The following is a 23,580-nucleotide window of genomic DNA, read 5'->3' on the forward strand; positions in this document are numbered from 1 at the left end:
CTTCTAATTGAGGTTCTAGCATTGATTTTCGTGACTGATTGCTGTAAAATGGGACCTGACGGAGCGCAATAAAGGTATCTATTTGTGACTTGATCTGTGTTTGCTTGTCTCTATTTGTAGTTCGGAATTTTGTGTTTTTTTTTGGTAAGAAATGTTTCTAAGTTTAAGCGTTTGTTTATGAATTGGTCAGAAATAAAGGTTGACGTTTTGACAAAAGAGTCAATTCTATTACATTGCTTAGATGCGCTTTTAAAGGTCGTCTATGCCTTGGATGAATCTATGAGTATCCGGGTCTGGTGATGTTTAGTTTGCATTTCTGACGTTTTGGAGTTGGGCCTATATTTTACAGGCGTCTCAGGGTGTTATGGCAATGAAAGACTTAATGAACATAGCCAATAAATTGACATAACTCTCATGTGTTGTACTATTGATAAGAAATTCAAACTCTGTGAGAGATTGAAAATCCAATGCTTGGCTTTTTTTGCTTAACCAATATGGCCAAAAAGGTTACTGTGATACCAGGGAGTTCTAGCAATGATCACAGCTCAACAAGGAAGGCAACAGCAAAACCAAAATGTGCACTGATATGGAAACCTTAAACTATGAAGTGAAAACCTGAGTTTCATAGTTTATTGCACAACTCTTTGTGTTCCCTAGGCTTATTTTTGGATTCTCTTTATACTGCAAACCAAACTCTCATACACTGTATATAAACACTATAGAATTGAGCACTGAGCACGAGAGTATATTTGGACATGACATGAATGTACTAACCATTCCTTCTAGTTTTGCAAGCTCATTTTCCAATTCTGCATTTTCAGTCTTCAGCTCGTCAAGCTCTGAAAAAGAAAAAAGACTATTAAAATAATTGCACCACCTGCTTTACTTAATTACTTTTAGTTTCAGTACAGATCCTGAACACCTGTACCACTGTTTGTGAATTTTGTTCTCAAAAAGCCAAAACAAAGGTACCAAAGGTTCCAGAGGCTGTAGTATGCTATATTAATTGTAATGCTAAAAACAAATGATTCCTTGTCATTTACATAGAATAAACGGCTTTCCAATGTTTAAACAACTTCTTTGCCCCACACATTCATAAGTGTTAAAGAGATCTACATTCCTTCTCTTAAACACTCCTGCTCTTATTTTCAGAACACCAAGTATTGAGCACTAAACGTTTTAGTATAAGTGATGTCGAGATCAACACCCTCTACCCCAAATAAAACCCTTGGTTGCAAAAGTTTTGTGAATGGTGTGCATGTGTTTGACAGCTTTACCAATACAAATGGAGGCCTAAAGCATCTACATTGTAGCTTTTATTCCACCTTTGCTTCCCATATTTGCTGATAGAAAATACTTTTAACCTACTGTAGAATAGCAACTTGACTTATACGTACCTTGGTATTTGGCATTATACTTGGATCCTGTAGGAGAAATTGGTCTTAATCAATAAGGCACGACAACCAAATTAATTTAAGCAGGGCTGATAGTCGTCATGTCATTCAAATTAATAAATATCAATTATAATTTTGATAATTCAATATAATGTTCGTAGAGCAACAACAACAAGAGAAGAGCAGATTAAAGAAGGCCAATCATGCCGCCGTTTTATGCTCCCGCTGCAACTCATGTCACACAAAGCATCCATTTCCATCGGCTAATTCAAGAAAGCAACCAATATATATTTTCGCCGATAATGTATCAGACTTCATTTGTTGATTGTTATTTTGAAGTTTCCTTGGGGATCTCATATTTTCAATGATAAGCAATAACAAAGGAGTGGTTGACTAACCTTCTTTAACTGGCTAATGTGAATAACACTTACGGATCTGCTGGTAAAAATCATGATCATACTCCTCAAGTTCATCCAGCTCTTTGCCCATCAGAAAAGCAGAGTATGATTTCTCCAGGTATTCAAAGTAACACTTGTCGAAATAGCTTGGACCATCGCCGGCATCTGCTCCTTCACATGCATCTTCCAGAAACAGGATATTGTCACTGTCACTCAGTTCGATGCAATACTGAAGGATACAGCAATGCAAACATGCTAATTTGATTATCTTTCGACAGTCATGGGTTAGGTTAGCAAGAGATATAATGTTATAGCTTACGGTTGTAGGAATTTATTTGTACAGTAATTGATAAATATGTAATGACTAGAGTAATTCCAACTGATTCCAACTAACTTCACTGACTCTTGCTATTTTACAGTTCAGAGAAAATACAGTGTATTACAGAGAGAGAAAACGAATGAGATAGAGGGAGAGAATGAGAGAGAGAGAGAAAACGAATGAGATAGAGGGAGAGAATGAGAGAGAGGGAGAGAATGAGATAGAGGGAGAGAATGAGAGAGAGGGAGAGAATGAGAGAGAGGGAGAGAATGAGATAGAGGGAGAGAATGAGAGAGAGGGAGAGAATGAGATAGAGGGAGAGAATGAGAGAGAGGGAGAGAATGAGATAGAGGGAGAGAATGAGAGAGAGGGAGAGAATGAGAGAGAGGGAGAGAATGAGATAGAGGGAGAGAATGAGAGAGAGGGAGAGAATGAGATAGAGGGAGAGAATGAGAGAGAGGGAGAGAATGAGATAGAGGGAGAGAATGAGATAGAGGGAGAGAATGAGATAGAGGGAGAGAATGAGAGAGAGGGAGAGAATGAGATAGAGGGAGAGAATGAGAGAGAGGGAGAGAATGAGATAGAGGGAGAGAATGAGAGAGAGTTTTTATACATTACATGTAAGTGATAAAATATTAAAGAAATTATATTTACATCTGATGACCCAGAATGCAATTCAGTACATTTTCCCATGATTAATTCACAGTCCATCTTGTGGTATGAGGGAGCCAACTAGCCTGCGTAGCTGGCGGTTCTTAACAAAACCACAACGCTTACACTAGCCCCAGCTCTCATCCAGAAAGCTACAGTAACAGAACAAACTACGAACGAGCTTGCATATTCTCAGATAGAAAAACAGCTCTTAGACTCAACAAAACCACCAGCTACGCAGGCTGTAAGACAACAGACAGATCATAACAATGCTGAATCAATTATTGCTCACCCTTATAAGCTCAATAAGGTAACACAGGGCTCCCAGTAAGTTTGGCCAGGTATGGGGACTACCAACTGAGAACATGGAGCTTTTGGAGATGTTAAATGGGTACCTGCAATAAAAAGTTGGAATCATGGCTTAACTTTTTTAGTGTGAGACAGAGTGACATATAAATTTATGGTACAGGCTTCCCATGGAAAAGGACCAGGGTTCAGCGGTCTGCCCAACTTGGTATTTTTGTGGTGTAAAACCTGGCTTTTACATTTTGCGACAGGATGTCAGTAACACTCCACTAACTTGCTTTGGGGGATATAAAAGAATAGATGGGAGGGCTGGTCTGTGGTAAAATCAGTGGGAGTCTTAAGTCACAGTGCTTACACATTACACTAACTCAGGGGCGGAAATAGGGGGTCCCTTTCACTAGTTTTAAAAATTGGAAATAATGTTTCAAGATAAACTGCAGACAAGGACCAATCTTTACTTGGAAATCAAGATTCACCATTTTTAAAGAGCATAGATCACACGATTCATGCTGATCAAATTTTGCCATTCACGAATCACAACAAAGGTACTGTAACAATCACGGATCATGGTTTTCAATTTGTCCTTTTCACGATTCATGATAAAAAAAAAGGCTATTCACGGATCAAGAAAATAACCCTTACCGCCCCTGGTAACTGAAATCACACTAATGAACAATGTAAAAAAGATGAAGCTTGCGAAAGATTGGGTGAAGGAGCCCTTGGAAATTGACACTTCAATAATACTGTACACCTACCCAAGCATTTTCAAGATCTTTGGAATTTCTTCTTCAGGCTTTTTCTCGATTGCAGTTTGAACCTTTGAGCTGTCATTGACATACTTGTAGATAAACTAAACAGAAGAGATTTTCCCAGCAAGGCAACATGAATCTTTTTATACTGTACTGTACTACCTGTGGAAGGGAAAGATTTCATCCCCGCCAATACCCAGTGCTCACCAGCCCCACCCTACACCCAAAACAAATCCCTACCCCCACCCCTAGAGTCACAGTTTCACCCAATTACATCTCTTTGAAATAACTCACTGCCTTTTAAATGCATTTGGGTGCATGTTTAGGGCTGAAGAGATATTTGATTCCAAGACAGCTCCTACACTACATGTAGCTGTCAAACAAATCCTGCATAAACCATGTGCTCCAAAATATCTTGAGAAATAACCATAACCAATCATTGTACATTAGTTGTTACACCATACTTTTGTGACTTTTTGCATCAACACATAAAAAAGACAGTTACCAAAAGTCACTCTTACCAAAAAAATTCGTTTAAACTCCTTCATTGGTGGAGCACTCAGGATTCTATTGGAGATTGGGTGGGGGTAATTAAACTCTGTCAGGAACTGCAAAATAAAAACCTAGGTTTTAGAAGGCTTAATCTACTCTATGCTCTTGCACAATACCGGGGGACAAATAATTTATTTCCATCTAGCAGCTTTAAGTTCAGGGGTTTCAGTTTTTGAGTAGGTGGTGGAGATTGACAAGTAGGGGGTTGAAGCCAGCCATTGGGGCTTAATAAAACCCCTGAAGATATTGAGCTTCTTCCAATTATTTTTAATAAAATCATCGACTTTAATCATGGATGGTTATTTTGAAGATTCTTGCAATCAACTGTGGTATTGGAACAACCCTACTTTTTTGGCCCTTTTAAAATCTTACACACATTGGATACTACACTTTGATTTCATATATCATCTTTGTTATGTGCAAGCCACCATCAAACTATACAATCATGCATATGTACTGTAGTTATGTATGTAAGGTAACCATACACTTAAAGATTTTGTTCAACTGTGGTTTAGAACCATCCTTTTTTTGCCTTTTCAAAATCACGCTCACATGGGATACTACACTATATGATTTAATACTGTATCTATTTGTTATGTGCAATTGCCACCATCAAAGCTCACCTCTGTTAGAGTTCTAATCATCTTTTGTTGATATCCTACAATCCAAGTAAGGAATATCAATGAAAGATAGATAGCTACAGTATATACATACATGCCTTACTTTAAAACAAGGAAGATTCATCAGTTATTTACACACATACAAAGGAATTACTATTACTATCAATATCTAGGTCCTAAAATGAGAGTTATAGCAATTTTCAGTATTCTGTAAGCACCGCTCAATAATATTAAACTGTTCAATGGGATTCTGGAAAATGAATTTAAGAACATTTGGTGTATTTTCATTGGTCAACGCCTTGACAGGTGCTGTGATTGATAAAAAAATTAAGAGTTGGCCGATGATAATGCTTAAAGGATCTTGAATGATGAAGGCTTCAGCTAAGTCTTTGGTGAGAGTTCACAAAATATTGAGAACTGCAGGATCCCTAAAATAAACAACTGACTGAACAGTTTATGCTTTTGTTTATATCAAACAGCCTCTATCAAACAGATGAGAGTTTATGACTGTATGTTTATATCAAACAGCCTCTATCAAACAGATGAGAGTTTATGAGTCAATCAGAGTCTTTCTCCCAATAGCTCTTAAGGCCTGGTTAAACATTCTAACATGTTTTTCAAACATTGAAATCGAACTCTCATGCACAAAAAACATTTTCATAAAACATGAGCGCACACACTTTTTATGTTATGATTACATGAGGAATCAAAGTGGCGCCATGGGAATTTCGAGCTGTTATTGGATAAAAGCACAAAGCGTGCACAATGTTTTGTGTGATGAGTGGCTAAACGATAAAACATGTACCTTCAACACAAAAGTTTGATAAAAATGTTTTGATCTCATTCAAACATCTGGACATGGTGTGGAGGCCAATTTAGTGCCATGTTTTGTGGGTGGCTTTACCTTACAAACATTTGCGTCAGACGCAATGTTTGACAAACATGTTTGAATGTTTAGCCAGGCCTTTACAGCAATGAAAGGTCTTTGAAAGTTGATGATAGAAGCTCACATTTTCAAATATAATTAACTTATATATACATATGTATGCTATCCTTACCTTTGTCAGACAAAGGCCGGGGATCTTTTACCACCTGTGAGCTTCCAGCACCATATTGACTGGATCTTCTAATGCTAAACAATTATATCAAATCAAGGTAAGCTTAATGGTAACACAAAATGATTTCTGGTTCAAGCTTATGGTGTAATAGCAAAGTGTGTGTGTTCTTTTCAAGATTTTCCTGTCTGTAAGTAACCTCCCTAGTCACAGCTAAAGAGGGGAAACGAAAGTTAGACGATCATATTAAAAAGTATTTTTAACCCAACTAACAATCAATAGAGATTTCAAACTTGTTTCTTCATCAAACAACACAAACTTACAACGGCCCAAACAGAGCCAACTGACGATTTTTAAAGAAAAATCAAAAGTTGAATAGAAAAACATTTATTCGATCGTAAACGAATTAGTTATCTAATATTTTATAGTTGGTATATTGTAATAATGTTAATCTACTAAAAGCATTTCTAAACCTTACCCCGACGGACGACCACTCAACGATAGCCTTCCACCGGTAGACTGTCTTCTTGAGCCCAACGATTTCTTTTTTTCTTGGGGTTGCCGAGGCTGATTGCCAATATTTAGCATCCCAAGCGTTTGCCGCCTCATTTTGACTGTATTGGTGACTTGTGCTATATGTATTTTGATGGAAAGAAGCGATTTTCGACAAGAACAACAAGAAATGGAGTCGTTGCTCGAATCCCGCGCTTTATTTGAACGCGCTCGGTCCAGGCCCTCAGGCCCAGGCCCAGGGGAGTGTGGGGGGGCAGAAATTGTTTCACTCCCGAAGTAATTAATAACAATGCTGTTTTTTTCTTTTTTTGCGCATACGATTTTGATTATACTTTACGTATATGATGATGTCCTTTATTCCCTCATACCCTAATGGTCAATCATGTTTGTACAAGATCTAGCGAACATTCGCATTAATTTTGGTGTCTATATAAAGTTACTTGTGATATCAAAAGCTATTTGGAATTTGTATCTTGGTAATTTGTTACTGACATAATCCTGTAATTTAGCTTTGAGCTTCAAGAGGAGTTTGTATTAAACACATATTATATTAAAATATACACTGTGCTGTTCAAATTATTATTATTATTTTGAAATTCGACGAAGTTATAAAAAAAATTTTAATTATTTTTTGTTTACAGGGATTTTGACTGATTGATAATGTTATTCCCCGACAGAAAGAGAAGACAGAGTGACAAGACCGTAAATTTTAAATCAAGGAAGGAGTCCGAACTACTACTGTCGAAGAAAAAAATACAGCATGACAGGGAAAACCCTTTTTAGACATCGGCGAACGGTGATTGGCTTGAGAACATATCGATCACGTGTAGAGGTCATGGACTTTGCGCCCCACAACATATCAACACGAGCACATGGAGTTTACATTCTAGGCGCTAGAATAAGAAAAGAGAAAAAAAATCATCAAAACAGAGCTTCGAATGGGAAGTAACGATACCTTAGGTATCACATTACATTAGAATTTCCGTCAGTTGGCTTGATCAACCCGAAGAGAAAGGCGTGTGAATTCGCGATGAAGTCGTCGGCGTATGACTATCCTCCAAAACAAGGCCTGTACTCACCGGAGTACGAAAAAGATGCTTGTGGTGTTGGGTTTATCGTGAAAATCAATGGAGAAAAGTCTCACAAGGTTTGAAATACAGCAAGGGGCTTGACAAGTGTCAGCTCACGTTATTTGCAAAATCATTTTCTCCTACAACCCATGTTGTTTTGTTCGTGATGTTTTAGTCATTCCATCACGAAACTATCTTTACCGCCCTTGCTTTTAATGTTTATGATTTTATTTTTGACTGCAATAGCTGTTCTGTACCTTTTTCGATAAATATTGTATGCAAATTGTGTTGTTGACCATTTGTATTCATCGTGAAGAAGAATTTGCCTTGATGTTTTTGTGCGTGATAACTCCACGGGAATCTTTCTGAAACAGTAGAACAATAGCAGGGTGTCTTGGTTCCGTTCCAGTTAAAGTAAATTCCTTCTTGCTTCATTTTTGTTTGGTATATTATTGGGAATGCATTTTCTTGCTGGTAACAACTTAGATCATTGCCCACATTATTCAAGTTTGTTTGAAATAATTATGAAGCCATTACAGTATTTGTGACTGACAGCTACACCACAGGCTTCCCAGCAGCGTCAGTGGAGGATTTCGCCATACGAATTCACGCAAATAATTATCTGAGTTATATCTTCTTTCTCTTATTCATGAAATAAACTTATTTGGGATGTAAATGTAGCCATCTGTTCTTGTTTTTATTAACTAGAAGCTCAATTTTATGAATTTAGAGCGATAAGACTTATTTTGTGTCGATACTAAGTATGTTTTAATGACACAGACTGGCAACTTTATTCTGACTACCTCAGCTTCAGCGCGATTTTCTGCGTATTTGAAGCAGTACCCAAACACTGACACTTGTACAATATGGGAAAGGGATGAATCTATCCCTGAAACGGGTTTTAAGCAATCCCCTTACAAACCTGCAAAAAAATTTTTTTTGAACACCAATTTTAGGTTTCCGTCGATGATCGGGACATAGCAACTGGTCAAATGGCATCCTTGGAAGGTAATTTGCATAGACAGTGTAGCCCCACACCACCCTAGACCTCTTTTGTCCAGGTCGCAAACGTCGACAGTCCACATGTACTCCCCATAGCTGTACAAGTTATGTTTCACACAACAACTCACAATTAAGAAGTTAGTGAGGAAACTGTGAGAAAGACAAGTCTGGTCTAGGGTGGTGTGGGGCTACGCTGTCTCTGCTAGCTTTCCTTAGCAAAAAAGCTATTGTATTGCAGGTATCATCCATGGAAAGCTAAAATTGACGTTCAAAAAATTATTTCTCACAGGGTTTTAGGCAGATTGCTTAAAAACTCGATTCGGGGATAGTGTCATCCCTTTCCCATCCTATACCGTGTCAGTGTTTTCCATCAGAAAATCGCGCTGAAGCTGAGGTAGATGGAATTAAGTTTTCAGCCTTGTGTCATTAACATACTTAATATCGACATGTAATAAGAGACAAAAAATATATCCCTCTTAACTTGTAAAATTGAGCTTCTAGGGAAAAAAATTACCACAGATGGATACATTTGCATCCCAACTAATGAAGATATAACTTATTGTAGATAATTATTTGAATTCTTATGTTGTTAGAAATCCTTCACTGACGTGGGTGGGAAGCCTGTGGCTACACATGCTATGTTAGATGATCTCCATGAGGCCTTTATCCAGTTATTTTTGTGCTTAGTTTTTTTTTCTTTTTCTTTTTTATTTGAGAAGTACTTTACTCTTTTGCACCTTCAAACAAAACATTTAGAAGCATTCATTATTATTTCCGCTGGAACAAATTTCTGCTTGACACAACTATTATAAAAAGAGTATTTCAGCATAACCAAATAACAGTCTCCTAAAGTTAGAATAAAAGTACACAATACAAAGTTTAAAGTCTACTGAAGTGCCTTTTGTTTTCTCCAAAATTTTCATGTCTTTGTAAAATAATCTAGCAGATATACTTCATAAGCCAAAAAAGAACATCCTCATCAAAGCCAAATCAAGGATTTGATTGGTTATATGGGGCCAACAGGCAGATTCAAGTTTCCCCTATACTTTTTTTCTTGGTCATTTTTAGGTTGTTACAGATTCTATAACCATCCTGATGCGCATGAAGCACAGAGGGGCATGTGGATGTGAGGAAAACACGGGAGATGGGGCTGGCATAATGACCGGTCACCCCCATGACATGTATCTGAACATTATACGGTGAGTACATTTTCCTTTTACATTCCCAATGATATGGGGGAACCTCCTCACTTGACCTAGACAGTCCCGTACCCAGGGGGTTGCAGGGGGTGCGTTTGCACACCCCCACAACAACAGTCGGTTTGCAATAGACATGCTATTTGTAGATAAGTCAAACTATTTTGTAGCCAAATCCCACGGGCAAACCAGACGAAATGTTCGTGTATCAAATATTTTCTTTAATTTGTGTACTGAATATACCTGTTATAAAGCCAATTTATTGTAGTTGTTGTTGTAGATTGACCCAGTCTGTTTTTGGCTGTGATAACAGTTTAGGCGATTTTCCTCCCTCCTCTTGGTTCACCTCCGTGGTCGGGGCCTTGACACAATACAGAATACAAAATGGTCTCAGCGGTTGCCATGGCATTGCATTGTATTTTCCATTGTGTCCAGGCCCCAACTGCGCTCAGGGGACCGACTGTTTGTCAGCGCCCTGGAAGAACAATAAATTTTAACTTTGCAGCAAAAATGTGTTTAGAAACTGTTCTTCTATGGCATATAGGATTTTGAAGGGAAAAGCTGTCTGTTTTCTTTTGAAAAAGTTGCCTCGAAGAGTCGAAGTTGTGTTTGCCAGGGCATGGAGCTTCCTACCCTATTGTATTTTATTACGAGTGGAGTAAAGGTGAACCGAGATGAGGGTGGAAAATCACCAAAGCTGTTATAAATCACGGCTAAAATGGAATCAGATCAGTCTATGACCAACAACTTCATATAATTGGCTTTATTACAGATATATTCGGTAAACAAATGATGTTTCTTTTTATTACTTGTCAAAGCAAACACACCAAATATTTGAGGTAATTCCCTTGAAATTGTTCTACAACCCAGAATTTTTTAAAACTTGGCATAAACAATATTGAAGCTAAGGGCTTTCAAAAAATGTAATAATAGATAGTAAAATAGGGGTACTGGCCCCGTTTTCACAACAGAGGGGCGTAGAGTTGAGCGTTTTTACTGATCACGCAAGGAAAAATCCCAACTCTTAGTTTTCAAAAAGAGTGCCTATAGTCTTTAGAAAATTAAGTTCTGTTTGTCGAGCTGCCAAAATCCGATCTCCTAAACAATAACCCGTAGTAGCTAATGTTCAAAACAAATCACATTTTAAGAGATCGCACAAAAAGACATTGTTTTCGCCGGTAAAAAGCGCCATTTTGAAGTATTTTTACAGCTTTTAAGAGAAATAACAAAACTTCTACAACTCAACTTTTTTTCTTCTTTCAGTATATATTTTTCTGTATATATTTAACTATTTGAGCAAATAAAAAATGGGGGTAACCGACTTCGTTTTTCTGTCAAAGCAATTTTAAGTAAAAAACGTGCGCCTTTTGCTGTGTTTTCTTGTACAACTGTGGCACGCGCACTTAATACCGGAAAATTCGAACAAACAGCGCGCGCCACTATGCTCAGAAGGGGTGCGCAGTGCAATTCAAGGGGATTACCTTAAATCTCTTAGTCAATGTGGCCTTTATCCTTTATATCATTATCTGGTAGCATTACTGGGAAAACAGATAAAGATAAGTGGTGTCTCACCCCTATCTTGTTTAACCTGTATCCACCCTCCCCCCCCCCCTGGTGGGGGCATGAGCTGTACAATCAGAAAAGGTGCTTATAATATAAAAATAAACAGCTCCCTATGACCCCTCCCCTATGACCCCTCCCTAATCTTGCTAGGGAAAGCACAGAAAAGCTAAATTGTATTGGAGGTAATTTGTTTGTTTATCTTCTTTTTAGAGAAAAACAGCTGGGTTTTACATTACCTGATTCTGGTCATTATGCATCCGGAATTTTCTTTCTTGACAATGACCCAATCAAAGTAAGAATACATAAATGTGTACTTTTTCAAATTATTATTTTGACTGAGATTATATTCTGTACATGTGTGCTCATTAGATATTTTGACGACTTTATATTTTCTTAATCCTACAGGCTAAGGAAGGAAAAGATATGTTCACTAAGATTGCTGAAGAATATGAAATCCAGGTATGTAAGAGGGGTCCAGTGAGATGGCAGGGAGATCCAGTGAGAGGTGAGGGAGATTCATTCAGAGGGGTAGGTAATCAAGAGGGAGGGCTGAGTAGTCTAGAGGAAGAGGTATTGAATCCATAAGGATGGGGGAGAGGGTCGATTTACTGGGGGGATATGGGAGTGACTGGAGCATTCAGAAGTAGGGTTGGTGGATTGAAATAGAGTACTGGGGTTAGGGGAGGTGGTTGTGATATAGATGAAGGAAGGGGGTGTGGTCCAGACTTTATCCTTTAATTTTTATCCTATTAAACTCTTGTGATCATTATTTCTCTAGGTACTCGGCTGGAGGGAGATTCCTTACGATGACACTTCACTTGGAAAAACATCCAAAGGCTGTCAACCATACATGGAGCAGGTAATCACTATAAAATTGCACCCCCTCTACCAATACCAGCCATTTCTAATTGAAGGATCATCAAATTGTATACTTTTCCATCCGTGACTGCGCCCCCAAATACCCCACCTTACCTTTAGCAAATCCTGACCTTTGTGGTCTTTGCAAAAATGTTGATCATCACAATCTTTGCAACCTTTTGTTACTGAGGCAGACCCAGGAGTCCCAAAAATGGGGGGGGGGGGCGAAGCAAGGGTTTCAAGAAAGGGGGGGCAGTTCATTGTTCTTCCATTTATTTCCTTATATGTCTTGTTATTTATAAGCCAGATATCAGAAAATAAGGGGCACCACCCACTGCTTTATCCATTCTCCTGTTTTGTAGGTATTTGTCACCAGTTCACTGGATGAAGAGACCTTCCGCAAGAGAGTGTTCCTGGTGCGCAAGATTGCATCCAACTCTGTGCGCACCAAGAACAGGCGATTCTACATTTGCAGCTTGTCACCGGATGTTGTGGTTTACAAGGTTTGTTAAACACTGTTTGTTTCTGGGATAATAAATGGCAACCCCCACCCCCTCCCTCCCCCTGGCCACCAAATTCTGCGTCATTTTTTATTGAAGGATTCGTGACTGTGCACTCCCCTCAGCAAATCCTTTTTATGCACCGGGGCGTGTCAGGGAGGGAGTGATATGGCTGGGGTGGAGCCCGGGGGGAGGGGGTTCTTCAGGGTAAAAGTGATAGGGATGTTGTCGTTAAATTCGAAAAATACCCCTAAAAATACCAGCACCGAAAAATTGCTACCCTAAAAAAATACCTCAGAAGCATTTAAAAATACTATCTCTAAGAGAAAAGCCTATTTTTTTCTCGGAAACCCCCTTAAAATAAAGGAGGCCCAATTTTGACCCCCTAAAAATACGACGAGCATCCCTATCGGTTTGACATGGGAAGAACCTTTCCCGGGGGTGTAGCCTACCTCATATTTGCCCATGTCTATTGCATGCACATGTTCCATAGCAAGGGTTGGGGGCTGCATAATAGCAAGGGGGGAGGGGGGGTGCACAATGTTATTTAGATGACTTGTACTAATCTTTGATTTTTGTGTGTGTGTGTGCACAGGGTATGCTGACCACGGACCAGTTACCAGATTTTTTTCTTGACCTCAGCCGTGAAGACTACCGGTAATAATTACTAAGAGAGTGTTTCAAAGCCTTATTTTGATGTTGGCGATAGCCTTATTTCAACAAGATATTTACATATTTATTTTGTTTTTTCTCAGAACCCACTTTGCCATTGTCCACGGTCGGTTTTCTACCAACACCTTCCCGAGCTGGGAGAGAGCTCATCCGAACAGGTAACGACATAAGCACCCCCACCATGCTCATGCGATGAGATGAGTTTGACTCCAGTTGACCTCTTTGTTGGTAGTTAAAGCCGCATTGTCACTAGTTTACTTCCGGAGGTCCGAAGGAAACCTCAACCGTCAAAAGACAAAAGAATCTATTAAAATCCGAGATTTTAAACAGGCCATCCGCTCTAAATTATCAATCACATTCTCAAAGAAGCTTCCAATAAACACACTGCTTTCAATATTTTGAAATATTTTTCGCGTTTTCCGTTAAAAATAATCGGATATTGTTACGTAATCGACCGGAAGTAAACTGGTGACAATGCGGCTTTAAGTAGACTGTAAATTTTATGTGTGTATTTGGATAGAAAAAGTTTCTAGATGGATCTAGTGACTTATCACCAGACCTAGGGATGCTGATTTGGACTTAACTGAATCACTACTCTGCATCCCATCCTGCGTTTTTCTCTAGACACGCCCCAAATAAGACAATGTGCGTATGTAACCATATAAGGCAATGCACCAGGAGCCTAAACTCATAACACAAGACATGTGATGATACAACATAGCCAACAAAGATTAATTTCCTGTCAGAGACTCTTACACGGAGCTTAACACTGATGTCTTACTGTTTATGTCACAGATATCTTGCGCACAATGGCGAGATCAACACAATTTGCGGTAACACCAACAACATGCAAGCGCGCGAGGGGGACATGTACAGCGAGTATTTTGGACAACAAACCGCACGGTGAGTTCTACAACAACAATTTTTTTGTGTGTAAAAATTGATTGTGCAGCTACCTACATACCTACAATCGGCGAATTAAATGTTGATAATTTTTTCAGTGGAAAACGCTTTCCATGTGTTCACATCATATTTCTAGTATAACTCCTTCCCCCCCCCTTTCCTAGAAACCCCTTCCCTTTCAATGTTGTAGTCTGACACCTGCAACTTTAGTCCTCGACATTGTATTGGGGGGGGGGGGGGGGGTTCTTGTTTTCATTAAAAAAATTGCACATTGAGTATCCTGATTTAGATATCATTTTATCAACCATTGTATTCGGCGATTGTAGCCTAATTTTCAGGCGGGAAAAACTTGTATGCGCACGACAGGGGCGTTTCAAACATCGGAAATCACGTTTCACGAGAAAAACTGATAAACTGACGACAAGGATCAATCTTTACTCGAAAATCACGATTCACGATTTTTAAAGAGCATAGATCACGATTCACGCTGATCAAATTTCGCCATTCACGAATAACGGCGAAGATAGTTACTACGGATCACGGTTTTCAAGTTGTCTTTTTTACGATCCACAATAATCAAAAAGGCCGTTCACGGATCACGAAAATAACCCTTACCGCCACTGTTATCTGTGTACGATAGAGTCCGTCACGCTACTATTCTGAGTGAACTCCCTCAAAACTGTCTTGACTCATGCATCTAACTACGGTTCCTATTTCATTTCAGCTTATTCCCTGTTGTGGAGGACGGACAAACAGATTCAGGTCGAGCGGATAATATACTAGAGCTGCTGGTAATGGCAGGGGAAAGATCTTTGCCAGAGGTAATTTGGTTAAACAAGGATATCAGATATACACCAATTAAATAGCATGTATGCAGGCGTTTGGCGGGGTTTCTATCGCGAAAAAACAGCCTTGAACGATCGTAGCTGCATCTATCCAGCCAATATTTACCCTCACTCCCCCCCCCACCCATCTCTGCAATCACGCAGGCCTCTTTTTAGCATTATGGTTTTTCGCGATAACAAAACCATAACACCACAGGTACACCAAGCATTCAGGATGCACCATAGGTAAACCATGCATCTGGGATGATCTAAGAAGATTCCTTAAAGGCTTGGCTTATCGAACGTTTTCAATTTCACGAGCAAGGCCGTAGTGGGCCATGAATACTGTGGACACGATACAGGGCCACACCCCCTCCGGACCCCTAGGGGTCTGGGCACTAACTGTCTCACAAGCGTAAGCTAGGATCAGGTGCTATGGTAGGGGTAGCGATGGGTAAATCCGAGAGTTTCCGAGACCCGCATTTCAGAATCCGAGCCCGAGACTTTTGTCAAATTTCAGAATCCGAGCCCGAGCTTTTCCGGTCTCTTAACAATAGAACCCGAGCATTTATTATTTTTTTTGCTTGTTTTAGGGTAACTTGCTTGACGTCATAAAAAATAATTTGAAAAAAATCGAGAATCGAAAAAGAAGCAAGGTAACCGTAGCATGATGTAACAACATAAAACAGATCGCGTTTTAAAATCCGTGACTCTGATACGGTAGTATAAAAAATAAAACGAGGCTCCGAGACCTTTGAAATTTTGAAAAATAGGAGACTTCGACACTTGCGTAAAAAAACACCGAGATTCTGAGACTTTGCGAAATTATTTCGAGACTTTCGAAATTTTGAGGTACCCATCGCTACCTTTATGGTCGCGTTTAAGCGAGTGTCTACACACTCCCCTTGGCAGACCCTGGCTACGCTACTGTGTCTAATACGAGGGCTAACTATTTTTCTTTTAAAAATATGCTACTGTCGCTAATACTACTTTGGGGGACATGACGGAAAGACCTGGAAAATTCGCAATCCGAGATAGAGAAAGAAGACACAATTTCTTACAATGGCCATCGATTCCTTGTAATCCGGACTGAGTTTTGAAACACAAATAACGTGAGGTCGAAATGCACATACCCAGATTTTTGCTTTTTAAGATATTTTTTCCTTGATCATCCTGCGCAATGTATGAGCTCAGGGACGAAAAGATCAAATTTCAATGTCACTTGAAAACGTCGCATCAATTTAAAAAAGTCGCATTTGATAATTTGTTTGCTATTACTCACACAGTTTTTGCTATTACTCACTAGGAAATTTTCCGCCTAATTAGATCTGAAATGAGCTTATTTGAAGCGTTAAGTCATGTTTTTCCGTCATGTCACTTTGGGGAGGGAGAGGGGGGGGTAACAATTATCCCTTTGTCACATTCACTTCGAGTAATACAAGATAATTGTCAACTCCTTTCTCTTGGATACACACCTGGCGCACTAAATGTTTTATTTTCCCGCCATGTCCAGGCGGTGATGATGATGGTACCCGAGGCCTGGCAGAATGATCATCTTATGAGCACGGAAAAGAAGAACTTTTACCGCTGGAGCTCCTGTTCACTAGAGCCCTGGGACGGCCCAGGTAAGGACTGGACCACAGGTAGACCAAGCATTCGGGATGGACCAGGTAAGGACTGGACCACAGGTAGACCAAGCATTTGGGATGCACCAGGTAAGGACTGGACCACAGGTAGACCAAGCATTCGGGATGGACCAGGTAAGGACTGCACTACAGGTAGACCAAGCATTTGGGATGCACCAGGTAAGGACTGGACCACAGGTAGACCAAGCATTCGGGATGGACCAGGTAAGGACTGCACTACAGGTAGACCAAGCATTTGGGATGCACCAGGTAAGGACTGGACCACAGGTAGACCAAGCATTTGGGATGCACCAGGTAAGGACTGGACCACAGGTAGACCAAGCATTCGGGATGGACCAGGTAAGGACTGCACTACAGGTAGACCAAGCATTTGGGATGCACCAGGTAAGGACTGTACTACAGGTACACCATGCATCTGGGAGGTTGAGGTACTCTTACTACAGGTAAAGTGGTGTGCCATACAATACTTCCAAGACAAACCAGATATGGGTTGTACCATAGGTAGTCCATGCATCCTCGACAGACCAGGTAATGAACATATGACTAGACCAAAAGTAGCTTATGCATCCGGGTGAGGCTTGGTAATGAATAACTACGTCTACTACCTGTATATGGGACGATCCTGGTAAAAACCACGCTACGAAATTTTACACTCTTATATTTTGAACTTTGCATATTTATAGTCTTTTTGCTTCAACGAAGGGCTAACGCTCGAAACGCAAGCAAACTACTCTGTGTTCACAGAGGCGAGATAAACGTACCATTTCAAGCTTGAGTTAATTTATTTCTCTGATCCCAACACAGTCGACCTAGTTATTCTACAGCTAAACTGTAGTTTTTTTTTCTAATCACACAATTATAAATTGTGATAAGAGCGGAAATCTTATTAAAAATTTGTCTCGTTGCAGCTCTATTCACATTCTCTGATGGTCGTTACGTTGGCGCCATCTTGGACCGCAATGGACTCAGGCCCTCACGGTATTACATCACTGAAGACGGTCACATGATCATGGCAAGCGAGGTCGGTGTGCACAACTTTAGGGACGAGGAGATCGTTTCCAAGGTAACAATAAAATGCCTTATTTGGTGATGGTCTAATGGCAGTGTCCTTTGCACAGTTCCCTTCGCTTTTGACAACGAGGCGAGCTTTGACCGCACAATTATTGGTCAATGTTTGCCTCGCTTTCAAACAAGCGCTTGGTTCCCTTTGAAAACTGCGCGTGAGAATTGGGAAAAAAAGTGAGCGTCACAACCGAATCTGGAAAAGCATGTATGTTGCATTAACAATTTAAAGGAAAGCGAGCCGCAGAGAGCAAACAAACGAGCTGGATGTAAGGCTCACCTCCGAAACTGTTGATTAAAGAAAATGGAAATATACTTGAAACCAAAAGTCGGACTATCTAATTGCCCGTGGATCGACATGTTCTCTCTCTCCTTAATGGTCCTCTCAATCACTTGTTGACCTCGTGGTTCGCGCCCTTGCCGGATGCTCCTTGTCGACAAATGTCCCCCCTCCCCCTTCCTAATTGTCCCCTGAATTTTGTGTTGTCCTCATGGTTGTTTGCGCCCCGGCCGAATGCCTCTCGTTGACACGTGTCCCCCCCCTCCTTAAGTGTCCTCTAAATTATATGTTGTCCCCATACTAGGGTCGTTTGCGCCCCGGTCGTATACTTCTCGTCGATACCAAGAAAGGAATTGTCATCAACGACGAGGAGCTCAAGAGACAGATTTCATGCCAATATCCCGTGGGGGAGTGGCTAGGGAAGGGATTGTACACGCTCGAGGACCTACACAAGGTACATAAAGCTTAAGCTACAAATGTCGGAGAAGCAACTCCGACATTTGTATTCCATTTGGGTTCCTGTAGCGCTCAGACAAAGAAAAGGCTGGGTCGGGCAATTCAAACACTTTCGTTTTCCCCCAAGACAGAGCAAAAAAATGGCATGAAATTTTCCAATTCTCAAGATATACATGTAAGCTCAACATTCCGCATAGAAGGAGTTCCTCTGACCAAAATCTTAATTCCAAATTTTAAAGAAATTTAGAAGATATGAAATTTAGATACTTGCGAGCAAAGTTGGCTTAATTTCTGACCAGAGCCCGACAAACAAGGAGAATTCATACTTTGAACATTTGAAACTTGCACTTCAAGCTTCATATCTCGAAGACGAAACCATTAGAAAAAAACACTTTTTAGTTTACATAACATAAGGAAACTCTATGCAAAAATTCAAGCTTAACGAAGTTAACCAGACCTTATTTTGGGAAAACTTGCCATTTATTCGCTCTGTCCTCGCGTAATGTTTCGCGTGACAAGGCATTTTCCCTAGCGTTTACTTTGTGCACCTGTGTGCAGGCTATTTTCTTGGACGTGTACAACGCAGAAATAAGTGGGGTCCTTCAGTGGTGATCCATGGTGTGGAAATTACGGGAGGACGGGGGCTTTCAGAAAATACCATCAATGGGGAGGGGAGTATAGATCATTTCTTGAATTTTCTGGCAACACACATCTTGATTTTTTAATATTTTTTAATATTGTTGAGTGTTGTCTTTTTGACTGCGTAGGTGTACCGCGAATCAAAGGGAGATCACATGACCCTACCCTCGATCCAGAGCTTTGAGCGGGTCCAGTGTCTTGAGCAAGACCGACGGCTGCCGCTCTTCGGTTATTCTGTGGAGGACCTGACAATGCTAATAGTACCCATGATACGGGACAAGTGAGTGTACCACAGGAAAACCACATCCCCAGGGTTCACCACAGGGGGTCCATTGTCCCAGGGTCCGACTTTATGACCAGCTGATACGCTCTTGCTTTAAAAGTAGACAGTTCATTTTATGGGAGGGTTAGAAAAAATGATTCAGAAGCACATCATTTTCACGCTCTTGCCCTAGTCTTCCAAAGACTACGACCATTTATAAATCACACCAAACGTTTGATACGGTAAAATTGTCCGTACACCTTATTTTTTTATATATTTTGTACGATGCATTTGTTTTCAGGAAAGAAGCGTTAGGGTCCATGGGTAATGATGCAGCTCTTGCATGCATTAGTACACATCCCCAGCTCCTTTTCGACTACTTCAAGCAGCTGTTTGCACAGGTAACCCATAAATCTAGGCTAGCCTTGTCTCAGTATTAATCCACAGCTCCTGTTTGACTACTTCAAGCAGCTGTTTGCACAGGTAACCCATAAATCTAGGCTAGCCTTGTCTCAGTACTAATCCACAGCTCCTGTTTGACTACTTCAAGCAGCTGTTTGCACAGGTAACCCATAAATCTAGGCTAGCCTTGTCTCAGTACTAATCCACAGCTCCTTTTCGACTACTTCAAGCAGCTGTTTGCACAGGTAACCCATAAATCTAGGCTAGCCTTCTCTCAGTACTAATCCACAGCTCCTGTTTGACTACTTCAAGCAGCTGTTTGCACAGGTAACCCATAAATCTAGGCTAGCCTTGTCTCAGTACTAATCCACAGCTCCTGTTTGACTACTTCAAGCAGCTGTTTGCACAGGTAACCCATAAATCTAGGCTAGCCTTCTCTCAGTACTAATCCACAGCTCCTGTTTGACTACTTCAAGCAGCTGTTTGCACAGGTAACCCATAAATCTAGGCTAGCCTTCTCTCAGTACTAATCCACAGCTCCTGTTTGACTACTTCAAGCAGCTGTTTGCACAGGTAACCCATAAATCTAGGCTAGCCTTGTCTCAGTACTAATCCACAGCTCCTGTTTGACTTCATTAGGCAGCTATTTGCACAGGTAACCTATTAATCAAGGCTAGCTCTTTCAGTCCCTCACAATGCATGGAAAATGGTCAGCTCCTCACATACGCAGTTTCTAATGCCCTTTTGATTGACAGGTGACCAACCCACCGATTGACCCAATCAGAGAGGCGATCGTCATGTCGCTGGTGAGCATTGTGTTACTTATTACACTATTTTCGGGTCACTTTAATTTCGCGAATTTAAAAGATTCGCGAATATTATGATGCGCGAAAATCAAGGAAGTACACAAAAGGCCTTTGGGTGAAGGAATGGCCGTTTAATAGGCTTTATGGAAACTAGCCTGAGTATCGGGCGATTTTATTTTTCAAAAGTCGGAGAGGAAAAATAAAAGTACGCCTGACCCAAATACTAGACGCGACGCCTGCCGCCCCTTTTCAGGCCACTGTCAAAATACGTCGGCTACCAATTTTCCAATGACTCACGCGGTGGCACAATCAAATGCCCAAATCAAATTATAAACAGCATTTATGTAAAACAAAACTACATTGGTGTTATATGCAAGGGTAATAATTTTAGTAACGACGAACCCCGGTGGGGGTAACTTTATGCTAAATGATTTGAAACGCAAAGATAGTTCACGGCTCAGGAGATTTACGATTAAAGTATATAACTGCAGATCCACACATCACTAAATTACTACAGGATATTCACATCACCAATTTACTACAGGCTTTTTCGTCTAAATAGACAAACCGCTGCTTGAACACAAATGCCATTCTTTGATAAGATCATTCAATCAACAACTCGCGGGAAGTGCCGCATACAATCCCAAGCATTCTTCGTGCTCTCACAGACAAATTTCTATTTCTATTTTCGGCGCCTGGTCTGTCTAAAAATTTGATGGCTACTACTAATGATGTCTGTAGTATTAAGCAGCTTCTATGACATCCAGTGCCTTTGATATAACTAGTGGGTCTTTGCTTTGAAAAACAATAATGAGAAATAAACACATGCAATGACCGGCCTTGGCAAAACATCTAAACATCTAACCTGAGTATCAGGCGGAATTTTTCCGAAGAAAATGAAGAGAGGAATTTTTTTTAATGTTATAGAAAACGATTTCTCTGATTCTGCTAACGCAAGGTCAAAAGCACTTTTTGGAGTCCGCCATTACTCTGAGAACGAGCAGTCGACGGGCTAGGGTACTATATATAGCTAAACCAATCAGCGCGTCCCATTCGAGTACCCTTTGTTTTGTTTTTTTACCAATCAGGAGCCATGCCGGAATCCGGCGTGAGAACATGCGATCTGAATAGTACTTGTATCAGGCCCTTGTCTTGTTTCTCGCCGGCGCGATAGAAACATAGGAGGGCCTGATACTCAGGTTATATGGAAAAACCTTGTCTAATTAGTCCTCTTATGTACATATAGTACCGTATGGGGTTCAGTTGGACTGTATTTTTAGATATTTATGGAATTAAATGTAGCCCACGCAAATTTTGTTACAGTTTGTTTCAGTTTTTGATGATTAGAGCACATTTTAATTCTACTTGTTTTGCTTGACTTTATTGTCTCAAATTCGCGAAAGTTAAGTGTAATAAGGTAACTCTATTTCCCTAAAGTAGTAAGGATAGGCAAATAATACTTGTTTAAGATCGATCACATAAGAGAAATTGTAACATAGCCAGGCGTGAATTGCACATTTTAGCCGATTTCCTCGAAGCTTCGCCGTAAAAACACCAAGTTTCGAGGTCTGTTGTGGACGGGTATGTGATCATAGCTCGCTATGGTTGAAATAAGATAAATAATTTGTCTGCCAATAAAGAATGAAAACAAAACGTGTGGCTGACTACGACTGAGTATGGCTGACTTGTCCTATTGATCAGCCCACTTGTTTACTTTTTCTGATAGGCGTGCCCTATTGGTCCAGAGAGCAACCTGCTTAAACCAAACCCTGAAAGCTGCAAACGTCTCTATCTCGACCACCCCGTGTTGTCTTGCGGAGACCTGGAAGTCATTCGGAACTGTGCACTGCCCCAGTGGAAGGTTAGATGGGATTCCTGTGGTGTTAAGTGCGGTATTGTAGTTTTACAGCATCCAATATGCTTACAAGCGGCGGACTGTGTTTTCATCGCGGAAAAAAAGAGCAGCATTTACGATAGTTGCAGGGGTTGATTTAGCAGTTAGTTTTAGCAATGAAATATAAAATTAGGGTGTTTCAATTCCAAAGAAGGGATAGATATACATACTGTATTATTTTATGCCCTCCCTGGGCCTCTAACTCCTCCATTCTCTGGGCATTCTTTGGGTAAAAAAGCGCATCATAAGAGATGGCAGCCAGAGAGAGGGTGTGAGCCTCACCGAGATCCCGTACTGTCTAGGTTTGTGTTCGAAAGGAAACATCCCTTAAGCGTTATGGCAGCTTTAAAAGAATTGCGGCGTTGTTTGTATTAACCCCACCCCCCCCCCCCCTCCTCCGAATATGAAGGTTTGTTTCATACCAGTGTGAAAAGCTGAATTTCCATTGTTGCATCATCAGAGTAAAACACTGGAAATGGTCTACCCTGTGGACGAGGGAGTCATGAGCCTGGTGCCCGCTCTTGACAGGCTATGTGACGAGGTATGTTTTCCGATCTCGGACCACCCCAGACTAGTCCATTACCGGGTTTCCTGTGCTTATAGATGAACCGCTAAGACACGGGCTCTGGGACCTGTGACGCCACATTTCGTATCGCTTACCACAGGAAACCCAATTAAACTTGACAAACCCGCTAGCTATTGCCTGCTTTTTATTTCAGGCATCTAAGGCTGTTAAAGAGGGCTGCGCCTTCGTTATTTTGAGTGATAGGTCAGCGGGGATCTCACATGTTCCTATCAGGTAAGCTTGGGATTCCTGTGGTTTATTGCATATCATACATGGATGTCCGCTTCTATCATTTTTATCTTTTTTGCTCTTTGATCTAAACGCTTTCTATAAAATCAAATTCCTCGTAATTTTGCATAAGAGCTATTTAATAATATTCTATTACCAAAGGCGATCTAGTGTCCAAATCTCCCATGGACCATT

The 23,580-nt window shown here is 40.5% G+C and overlaps 2 protein-coding genes across 2 annotated transcripts in view; one reads left to right on the plus strand and one right to left on the minus strand.

Moving 5' to 3' along the window:
* LOC5510301 (kinetochore protein NDC80 homolog) overlaps positions 1-6,766 on the minus strand; it is a 57,213-nt gene extending 50,447 nt beyond the window's left edge. The window contains exons 1-9 of the mRNA XM_032379418.2: positions 6,523-6,766; positions 6,048-6,121; positions 4,993-5,027; positions 4,339-4,425; positions 3,824-3,918; positions 3,055-3,157; positions 1,826-2,021; positions 1,398-1,424; positions 775-839 (exon numbers count right to left, since the gene is read on the minus strand). Of these exons, the coding sequence (XP_032235309.2) occupies positions 775-839; positions 1,398-1,424; positions 1,826-2,021; positions 3,055-3,157; positions 3,824-3,918; positions 4,339-4,425; positions 4,993-5,027; positions 6,048-6,121; positions 6,523-6,653 (813 nt within the window). The 5' untranslated portion in view covers positions 6,654-6,766. The remainder of the gene's footprint in view (positions 1-774; positions 840-1,397; positions 1,425-1,825; positions 2,022-3,054; positions 3,158-3,823; positions 3,919-4,338; positions 4,426-4,992; positions 5,028-6,047; positions 6,122-6,522) is intronic.
* Positions 6,767-7,248: 482 nt separating this feature from the next.
* LOC5510299 (glutamate synthase [NADH]) overlaps positions 7,249-23,580 on the plus strand; it is a 51,878-nt gene continuing 35,546 nt past the window's right edge. The window contains exons 1-19 of the mRNA XM_048721290.1: positions 7,249-7,704; positions 9,698-9,828; positions 11,599-11,680; positions 11,794-11,847; positions 12,167-12,247; positions 12,609-12,749; positions 13,342-13,403; positions 13,502-13,576; positions 14,214-14,321; positions 15,046-15,142; positions 16,659-16,770; positions 17,700-17,854; positions 18,438-18,587; positions 19,357-19,508; positions 19,792-19,891; positions 20,648-20,698; positions 22,425-22,559; positions 23,053-23,133; positions 23,312-23,391. Coding sequence (XP_048577247.1) covers positions 7,588-7,704; positions 9,698-9,828; positions 11,599-11,680; positions 11,794-11,847; positions 12,167-12,247; positions 12,609-12,749; positions 13,342-13,403; positions 13,502-13,576; positions 14,214-14,321; positions 15,046-15,142; positions 16,659-16,770; positions 17,700-17,854; positions 18,438-18,587; positions 19,357-19,508; positions 19,792-19,891; positions 20,648-20,698; positions 22,425-22,559; positions 23,053-23,133; positions 23,312-23,391 — 1,964 coding nt within the window. The 5' untranslated portion in view covers positions 7,249-7,587. The remainder of the gene's footprint in view (positions 7,705-9,697; positions 9,829-11,598; positions 11,681-11,793; positions 11,848-12,166; positions 12,248-12,608; positions 12,750-13,341; positions 13,404-13,501; positions 13,577-14,213; positions 14,322-15,045; positions 15,143-16,658; positions 16,771-17,699; positions 17,855-18,437; positions 18,588-19,356; positions 19,509-19,791; positions 19,892-20,647; positions 20,699-22,424; positions 22,560-23,052; positions 23,134-23,311; positions 23,392-23,580) is intronic.

This window comes from Nematostella vectensis, chromosome 14 (genome assembly GCF_932526225.1).
Source record: "Nematostella vectensis chromosome 14, jaNemVect1.1, whole genome shotgun sequence".
NCBI lineage: Eukaryota > Metazoa > Cnidaria > Anthozoa > Actiniaria > Edwardsiidae > Nematostella > Nematostella vectensis.